At 54.4% G+C, this 10,326-nt stretch overlaps 1 protein-coding gene across 1 annotated transcript; it reads left to right on the top strand.

Annotated features, from left to right (window-relative positions):
• The first annotated feature begins 1,749 nt into the window (after nucleotides 1–1,749).
• On the top strand, nucleotides 1,750–5,232 carry LOC119400570 (uncharacterized). The gene has a single exon (XM_037667631.1). It carries the CDS (start codon nucleotides 1,750–1,752, stop codon nucleotides 5,230–5,232), a length of 3,483 nt encoding a protein of 1,160 aa, XP_037523559.1.
• Nucleotides 5,233–10,326: the final 5,094 nt, after the last annotated feature.

Below are 10,326 nucleotides of genomic sequence, written 5' to 3'. Positions count from 1 at the left end.
CGGTCCCCTTTGTTGCTATCAGATTCACCGCTTAGCTGTTTTCAATGAAACGAAACGCCCAGCAGCTTAAACGAATTGCAGACGCGCGGGGGTAACAGCCGCACCGGATGTGATACGGACATACGGAGAGCCGCTGCAGTGCATTCCGCTGATAAGTCACCTTTCGTGGCGGCGCCACCGCGCCCTCGTCACCGTCGTGGCGTAGGGAGTGTTCGTGAAGTGAAGGTCGTCTATGCTCCCCCTGCCTGCCTGGTCAGCCAGCGTTTCCTAACACTTACTAGCCACAGTAGTTGCTGCCGGGGACAGCTGTTTCTGCAGCGTAGCAGCGCGCCCATCACGGGCCGCTTCGCGCTGTCATGCCCCCGCGTGTCGTCCGAGCACCGGCCGAACAGCTTCAACGAAATGCTACTCGTGCTGAAGCAAGGCGGGCTCGCATACGTGCCCAGACGCAGGAACAACGTGCTGCTGCACGTGCCTCTAACGCAGCAGCTCAACGCCGAAGGCGCCAAGACGCGGTCCTGCGAGAACACGAGGCTGAGGCGAGGCGACAGCGTCGACAAGACCCGGCAGTTCGATAGCACGAAGCAGAGGCACATCGTGCCCGTCGTCAAGATGCCTCAGTGCGGGAACGCGAGGCCGAGGCGAGGAAACAACGCAGTTCGGACCCTGCAGTTCGAGCGCAGGAAGCGGCTGCGCATCGAGCTCGGCGTGACGATGCTGCAGTGCGAGAACATGAAACCGACTCAAGACGACAGCGGCGCTTGCCTCAAGTAACCGCGTCTTGCCCGCAGGCATCACATTTGACAGCAGCCACCGCACATTTCGAAAAACAGTTCTTCAATAACCCATTTGGATATGCATGTGATGTTTGTGATCGCCTTTGGTTTAAAGCTGACCTCTCGCCCATCCGCGTATGTCATGTGCCCCTGCTCGCTACCGAGTTTCCGAACGAAGACGTGCATTCCTTCATGCGGTGTTCAACATGCCGCGGGGCACTGCAAAGGAATGCAGTGCCAGCCCTCTCTCGGAGTAACGGTTACGTTTACCCGGCCATTCCCGCTGAGTTGCCTCCACTGAACTTGGTGAGTGAGTGTTTGATCGCTCCCCGTCTACCATTCATGCAAATTCGTCGCCTTATGTACGGTGGAGGACAGTATGGCATCGTGGGCCCCGTCGTTAACGTTCCTGTCGAAGTTGATACAATGGTTAAATCGTTACCGCGAAACGTCCACGAAGACCATGCCATCAATGTCCACATTAAGCGAAAGCTTCTAAACAAGACATCATACCTCTCTGGTGTGGAGCAAAAAATCTGAGTTGAAGCCATGGCTCGATGTGTTGTGTCGGAGTACATTGTACAAGTACTTTGGTATCACTCTGGACGCTTCTGCTTTAGATGCTCTTCCCGACGACGATGCATTGCAACTGCTTCAGGATTCCGTCGAAAGCTTGCCCCAGTGTCCCGACGTAGAAAATCCTGTTGATGCATGTGTGGCGCTTAATGCATTCGAACAGTCTGTGGTATGGGACGAAGAGCGCTACCTGGCCATAGCTCCTGGTGTACACAAACAGCCTCTCAGCATATTGTACGACGAAAGAGCGGAAGAACTATCCTTCCCTCAAATATACCTTGGGGAGCCCCGGCGAGTTAAACCAGAAGCGCATCCCACATCCTTTACGTATGCTACCAGTGAGATACGTCGCAAAGACCGTCGCGGTGTTTCGCCTCTCCACATCCTGTTCATGGCAATGAAGGTGCTCCGATTTAGAGTTAGTCGCAGCCTGGCCGTCACTTTTCGTGTCAACGACGACACCGAGAAAATCACGCGCCAAATGCTTGAAGACGAACACTTCATTCAGGATTCTATTGACCAAGACATGGCATTTATGAAGGGTGTTCCCAACACCGTCCACTACTGGCAGCAGCGAAAGAAAGACGTTTTCGCTATGATACGTCAGCTTGGCAAGCCGACTGCATTTCTCACCCTGTCAGCCTCAGAGATGCACTGGCCGCGATTACTCACTCTGCTTGAGCGGTTGCGCCATCAAGATCCTCGCTTAGAAGTACACGTGTCGGAAATGACATCAATCTACTGTGCCCAGCTCGTCAACAGTGACCCCGTAGTGTGCGCCATTTACTTTCACAGGCTCGTGTGCGTCATCCTAAACATCCTGTGTAGCCGCACTCACACTCCTTTCAAGCCTTACCGCGTCGTGGACTACTTCAAGCGAATTGAGTTCCAGCACCGAGGCAGTCCACACGCTCACATCTTGCTTTGGCTGGAGAACGCACCTGTCGAAACCGTCTCCCCTGACATGCCAGAAACGATGCGCCTCGCAACGGACCTCGTGTCACTCGATACCTCTTTGTTGCCGCGCCTTCGTACTCAAGTGCACCAACACACGCACACTTGTTACAAGCGCGGAAACACTCGTTGCCGTTTTGGCGCTCCTTTTTGGCCCACTGAAAACTCTATGGTGCTGCTTCCCTATCCGCCCACAGAAGACGATGCCGAAGCCGCGCGGCGCGTGATACTTAAAGAACGCTTCTTGCAGATGCACGCCGCTCTAGAAAGTACAGACTACGACAATATCAGTCAATTCCTTCAACACCACGCTGTCACATCCCATGAAGAGTACGTCTCCGTGCTCCGCGCTGGCATTACGCGCCCGACCTTGTTTATTCAACGAACAGTGCAGCAAAAGTGGATCAACGCATTCAACCCGTGGGTCGCCTCTATGCTAGACTCAAACATGGACCTTCAGGTGATCCTGGACGCGTACTCGTGTGCGACTTATGTCGTAGATTACGTGAATAAGTCAAATCGCGGAGTCTCAAATCTACACAAAGCTGTCTCGGACATTTTGGCAAGCACTCCAAACTTACCTTATGGCCAGGCGCTTCGTTTACTTGGCGTTAAGATGCTCAAGGCTGTTGAGCTGAGTGCTCAGGAAGCTGCTTGGACACTGCTCCGACAGGATATGTCAGAGTCAAGTAGACGGATCTTGTATATTGCCACATGCCTCCCGGAAGAGCGCACACGCGTTCGCAAAACGCGCGCGCAGATGGAAGCAGCTGGACTCGACGCGGCGTCAGCGGATGTGTGGAAATTTGGGGCGTTGCGGAGATACGAAGACCGCCCCGACAACTTGGAACACGTGTGCTTGGCAGACTTTTCAGCGCTTTACAATGTCCACTCCTACCAAAAGCGCCGCGATCCAGCCGTCATTCGTTACCGCTGCTACTCCATCGACGACTCACTAAACTACAAGCGAGAAGCGGTTACACTGTTCCTTCCTTTCCGCCGGGAAGTAGACATTCTTGATGGTAATGCTTTTGAACATATTTACGCCGAAAACGTGGACGCCTTGCTTCTGAAGCGATCTGAATATGACAGCAAGTTCGACATGCACCAGCTGCGTGACATATGCCTCCGGATGTGCGCAGACGACGCTCATGATACCGAACTGCGCAATGAAATTGACCCACAGCACGCTCGTTTGGTCGACCAGAACGACGACGACGATTTGCTTGGAGCCCCTGATGCCAACTTAGTAGCGGCAAAAGGTCGTTGCGCTGCCGTCTGCACACGTCAGGACGTCATGACCGGTGACGCCTACAGGGAAATGATGCGGCTCACCAACAAGGAGCAGTTCGAAGTTATTCGGGAAGTCATCCACCGCCTAACGTGCCCGGCCTCTGACCCGCTCAGAATTTTCCTGACTGGCGTGGCAGGTTGTGGCAAGACCTTCGTTCTGCGGCTTATTATGGACGCCTACAACCGCTACACCAACACCGCCTCCACGTGCACGCACAACGCGTACGTCTCGTGCGCCACAACAGGCAAGGCAGCGGTTGCCATCGGCGGACTCACCGTGCACGCCGCGTTCAAGCTGAGTATGCGCACCGACGGGGGCTTGCGCGATGGAGACCTCAACTCCTTCCGTTCAGCGTTCACCAACATCAAGTGCGTCATTGTGGACGAATGCAGCATGACGAGCAGCGACACTCTCGCGCGTGTGGACGACCGTCTGCGACAGATAACTGCAAACTACAATGAGCCTTTCGGTGGCTTGGACTTCATCCTGTGCGGTGACTTGCGCCAGTTGCCCCCCGTTCGCGCAAGCGAGGTGTACAAACGCAGTAGGACACGGGACAACATCTTTAACACCCACGTCACTTGGCATCACCTCTCCTCCTTTCCACTTACGCAAGTCGCCCGCCAGAGCGACACCAAGTTTTCCACCGCCTTGTCTAAGATCGGCGATGGTCGTGCGCTCGAAAAGGAGGAAGTCGACATGCTTCAAGCCCGCTTCGTCTCCAAGGACGACGCGAAGCTCCACTGTCCTCACGGCGTCAGGCTGTTCTATTCCAACAAGGAAGCCGAGGTGTACAACACGCAGGACGCCGTCCAGGACGTGGACGCTATTTACGAGGCTAATGCAGACGACACCATTGTCGGCTACCGCAGTGATGTCGACTGTGAGAGCGTGAAGCGTCGGTTACACTCCCTTACCACTTCTGAGGTTGGCAACCTGCCGCGAAAACTTGTGCTATGTTCGGGAAAGCCATACATGCTTACCCTCAACATTGACGTGTCTGACGGCTTGGTTAATGGAGCGGTGGGTCAACTCAAGCACGTGCAGTTGGATGAACTGGGCCTCCCAAAACGCATTTGGCTCCACTTTCCTTCTAAAGCAACAGGCAACATTGCTCGAGTCAAGTCGAAGACTATTCGCGAAGTTACGGGCCCTGTCGTGCCTTTCGATTCCGTGCCCATCGAACTGCGCACCGCCACCATCACTTTGGACAAAAAAACGGGTGTTTCTTGCCGCCGCAAGCAATTCCCCGTAATGCAAGCGAGTGCTGTCACCATACACAAATCTCAGGGGGGAACATACAGCCAGGTGGTGTACGAGTATCACAAGCGCCATCCTCAGAAGCTCGTCTACGTTGCTTTAAGTCGAGCCACCACACTGGACGGACTTTTCATAACAAACGCGGAACAGGACTTCACATTTTACCATGGTAGAGAAAATCCCGATCGGGCCTTGTCGGACGAATTTCGTCGATTGGAAAGCCATCGACTTAACACAATCACCTCCAGGTGCCTCGCCGTCCTCCAGTCACCGCACACATTTGCAATTTGCAACATGAACGTACGCTCGTTGCCCGCGCACGCCGTCGATGTCTCGCACCATCACGTCATCCGCGAGGTACCTGTACTGTGATTCACGGAAACCTGGATGGACACTGCCGTCGAACTGCAAGGATGCAAGTGCGTGAGCCTCGCAAAACGACAAAATCACCGAGCTGCTGGAGTCGCCGTTTACGAACGCTTCGACGAAATCACACTTTTACCGCGCAGCGTCTCATACCAACTCATCTTGCTGCCCCAGATGACTTGTGGTGATGCATGTGCCGTGAAAACATCACACGGCTTCGTCGTCGCAGCAGTCTACATTCCGCCGTCAACATCGCGGAAAGGCATCATGAACTTCTTGCTGCACAACTTCAGTACGGCGTGCCAACAGGATGTGCCGGTGATCGTCACTGGAGACTTTAATGTGAATGTACTTCGACGTGACAATGAGTGGCTTGTGGCGTTTCTCGGTGCTGAACTTGGACTCCACCTCCTGTCTGACGTCACACCGCCAACTACACGCAACAACACCTGTCTAGATATTGTGTTCGGAAAGGGTGTTGCGTCACGTGTGCACTGCGTGCCATTGCCAACGTACTTCAGTGACCACAAAGCGGTTGTCGCGGTCGTCGAGTGAACTCTGCTTTATCTTCACCTGCGTTTCGATCAAGTACTATATCTCCTTCCTTTCGTTGATGCGCGTAATTAAACACGTCATTTACTTGGCCTTGTGATTCTTGCATTACTGTCAATTTGAACACGCCCGAGGGAGGGCCTGACCACGTATACATGCGCTCTACACATACAAAGCTGCCCCTAGCTTTGCATGTGTAGCTTTGTGACACACAACGTAGAGAGCTCTTCGTACCAGCACGCGCTGCCCATGCATGGGAGGCGTTCTGATCAACGCCGTCGCTCCGCACGCGCCTTGTTGTGGTCATCCACTCTGGCCACGCCGCAAGAAACTTGCTCACTTAGCAAGTGCATGTTTGCCACAATTCATATTGCTCCTGAAGCTGCGAGCCTCACTTCGTATTGCATTACAGCTTCTTGCTATCGCATTCATTGCTTCGCCCTTGCTGCGAAACTGTGACTTTTTTCTACTGCATACCAGAACGCACGCTTCTCAACTAGAGGTGGCTACTATAAACAAACCTACAAACGAACGGAGGATGGACAGGCCCACGGCATAAGGAGCTTCGCCCCTAAAAATATGGTACACGATTTCATTTCGGCACAAAAGGATTCCAGGAACGCAGTATTCCCGTTCACAGTGAAAAGGTGCACAATACGTTACAGTCAATGGAACGCATTGTACCGATAAACGATCAGCTGCTTTCTTTTGTCTAATATATTTTATGTGAAAAGTTTTGTATTTTATTTATGTGTAAATATACATATAACTTACTTGCCTGAGTGCGCTTGGGTATCAATTGCGTTCCTTGGTGAGTGGCTCTGGGCCCACGCCCTTATGCTTTCCTTCACACTTAGGCATTGTTCATCGCTCACAGGTTGAAACTGTGCATTTTAAAGCTAAGTTATGAATGCAATTTCATTTCTAGCATCTTCAGTTCGTATTGTATTGGTGTAAATTCAACTTTATCCATCATATCAGAGAGAGAGAGAGCGAGATACAAAGAGGAAAGGCAGGGAGGTTAACCAACCTTTGGCTCGGTTGGCTACCCTACACATGAGGTGGGGGAAGGGTGAATAATAGTGCCACGCCCACTTCTTGTCTTGTTTTGATGTATTCGGGTTTGACCGGCAGGGACGGTTATCAACGCTCGACGCTGTCCGCGAAGTAGTGTTCTAGAAGCGTCGCGATTGTAGTAGATCGGTTTGTTAAGATTGCGCCCCGCACGCGAATGTTCCAGTTTTGTCTAGAGATAACGCCGCCACCAGCGATATTGCTGGAAAGTTCGATAGCGCCTGTATAAAAGCCGACGCGCTTGATCGCTTGTCAGTTGATCGACGGACGACGCCCTGTTCGCCGCTATCATTGTACAGCGTGCATTGCTGTAGTTCTAGTTCTCATTTTCCGGCCACAAGTTCGGCCAAATAAACAGTTTCATCCTACAAACGCCGACTGCTGTGTTCGTCGACGTCACGACCACGTGACATCTGATGGAGGTGCTGCTTCTTCCATGATCCGGACGCCCCCGCGAAGCGCTGACCCAAGCCCAAGCCGCGAGGAGGACGACGGCAAAGAAAACCCGGATCGTCGAACAAGCCGCAGGCAGAAGGGACTGCAGCCAGAGTACGGGCTCCTTCCCGAAAACACCAGGCAGTCCCAGGTCCCAACACCGACCGCAGCGACGATGACCGACCCCGTGCAGCCTGCGCCGATACTTCTCCGGCAGCCCAAGGAGCCGCCAACTTTCCGCGGGTCGTCATTCGAAGACCCGGAAACCTGGCTCGAGACCTTCGAAAGGGTCTCAGCGTTCAACAACTGGGACTCCGAGGACAAGCTGCGCCACGTCTACTTTTACCTGGAAGATGCAGCAAGGACCTGGTTCGAGAATCGGGAGTCCACTCTTCGAACCTGGGACGCCTTTCGCAGCACTTTCCTGGAGACGTTCACAAACGTCGTCCGAAAGGAAAGGGCCGCAGCCTTGCTGGAGAGACGGGTCCAACTTCCAAATGAAAGCGTGGCCATCTTTGCAGAGGAAATGACCCGGCTATTTCGCCACGCTGACCCTGCCATGCCCGAGGACAAGAAAGTCCGCTTCCTCATGCGAGAAGTAAAGGAACAGCTCTTCGCTGGACTTATGAGGAATCCGCCGAATACCGTCGAAGAATTTGTCTCCGAAGCAACAACAATCGAGAAAACGCTTGAGATGCGAACACGGCAATACAACCGCAGCTTCTCGACCACAAGCTACGCCGATGTTCAAGCACTAGGATCCGCCGACCTGCGTGAGACGATTCGAGCAATCGTGCAAGAGGAGCTGCGAAAAATTCTACCTTCGTCGCAACCTCAAGTGGATTCCATCGCCGACGTCGTGCGCCAGGAGATCCAGCATTCACTCGGTGCGCCTCAGCTAGCAGAGCCGCAGCCGCAAGCTATGAGCTATGCTGCTGCAGCCCGCCGTCATGCTCCTCCTCCACGCCCACGCCAAGACGACACACCGCCGCAGTACCGTCGCCAGACGCCGCCAGCGACGCCCTACCGTCCACCTGTCGGCCAGACGCCGCCGCCGCCCTACCGCCCACCTGTCGGCCAGCGCTACACCCCGAGGAAGACCGATGTCTGGCGTGCCCCTGACAACCGCCCGCTCTGCTACCACTGCGGGGAGGCCGGCCACACGTACCGCCGCTGCCAGTACCGTCAGATGGGGCTACGCGGATTCCCCGTCAACGCGCCGCGCCCGCAGCCAGGCGAACGGCCTCGCGACATCGACGACTACCTCACAGGCACACAGTGGCAAGAACGACGACCTTCCCGCTCACCGTCGCCCGGCCGCTACATGTCACCGCACCGCCGGCAGTACACTAGCCCAAACCGGGGCCGGTCGCCTAGCCCGTATCCGGAAAACTAAGGGCAGCAACCGATGGAGGTGCGGTTGCTGAACGACGAAATTCTGAAGATCCTCCGCCGTCGACGACGACACCGCGACGAAGTTCCGAGCCCCCGCCGCACGCCGAACGACGTCGACGTCCCGAAGACGAAACTTTGCGACCGGAAGCAGACCTGACGACGCAACGCGGAAGCAGCGGTGCAAACCGACGTAGCCGTGACCCGACGCTGCGACGTAACCGCAACGCAAGACGGCGGACTAGCGACCTCGACGTTCTGATCGACGGCCACAAGGTCACCGCTCTCGTCCATACTGGAGCCGACTATTCCGTCATCAGTGGGCCATTCGCAGCAAAGTTGAAGTTAGGACTGCTTGGGAAGGCCCCGAGATCCGTAGCGCTGGAGGGCATCTAATAACGCCGATTGGTGTCTGCACGGCGAGAGTCACTATCAACAACCGGACTTATCCTGCGAGCTTTGTAATCCTACAAAACTGCTCCAGGGATGTGATACTTGGAATGGACTTCCTAAGTGACCACGGCGCCGTCATCGACTTAAGAACCAAGGCGATAACCCTATCGTCGGAGAAAGCGACACCACCGGATACGAACCCATGTCAACATGCCCTGAACGTGCTCGAGGATCAAGTCACCATTCCTCCTAGATCCAGCATCATCATTCCCGTCGGCACCGAAACGGCTGAATGCATCGAAGGTGTCATCGAGAGCGATCAGGGTTTGCTGCTAGACCGTGACATTTGCGTCGCAAGAGGCATTGCTCGGCTGTATGAAGGGAAAGGAAGCGTGATGCTAACGAATTTCAGCCAGGAATACAGACACCTGAGCAGGGGCACGACGATTGTATACATCGAAGAAATCTTGGCCGTCAGCGATGCGTTTGCCTTTTCAGATTCTGACGAAGCTACGACGACGATCCCTGAGCCACCCTTCGACGTAAACCCAAGTCTTCCCGCTCGCCAACAGCAACAGCTTCGACGCCTTCTGCAGGAATACAGGGACTGTTTCTCGTCGTCGTCGCGGGTCCGACAAACGCCCCTTGCTAAGCACCGCATCATAACAGAAGAAAATGCTCGACCACTCCGTCAGAGTCCCTACCGGGTTTCGACGCGGGAACGGGAGGCCGTTAAGAAACAAGTCGATGAAATACTACGCGACGACATCATCCAGCCGTCCAACAGCCCGTGGGCGTCTCCCGTGGTGTTAGTGAAGAAGAAGGATAGGACCCTACGTTTCTGCGTCGATTATCGTCGCCTGAACAAAATCACAAAGAAGGACGTATACCCTCTCCCACGGATAGACGACACCCTGGATCGACTCCACAACGCGAATTACTTTTCGTCGATGGACCTCAAGACCGGCTACTGGCAAATTGAAGTCGACGAGAGAGACCGAGAAAAGACCGCCTTTATAACGCCGGACGGCCTGTTCGAGTTCAAGGTCATGCCCTTCGGTCTTTGCTCGGCACCTGCGACTTTCCAACGAGTCATGGATACTGTATTAGCTGGCTTGAAGTGGCAGACTTGCCTTGTTTACTTGGACGACGTCGTTGTGTATTCCTCGAACTTCGACGAACACCTCCAGCGACTTCAATCCGTACTTCAAGCAATCAAGAACTCCGGGCTCACCCTGAAGCCCGGAGTTCGGG

This window comes from Rhipicephalus sanguineus, chromosome 7 (assembly GCF_013339695.2).
Source record: "Rhipicephalus sanguineus isolate Rsan-2018 chromosome 7, BIME_Rsan_1.4, whole genome shotgun sequence".
Classification (NCBI taxonomy): domain Eukaryota; kingdom Metazoa; phylum Arthropoda; class Arachnida; order Ixodida; family Ixodidae; genus Rhipicephalus; species Rhipicephalus sanguineus.
The sequence above is the reverse complement of the archived record's forward strand: the minus strand, read 5'-3'. Positions and strand labels throughout refer to the sequence as shown.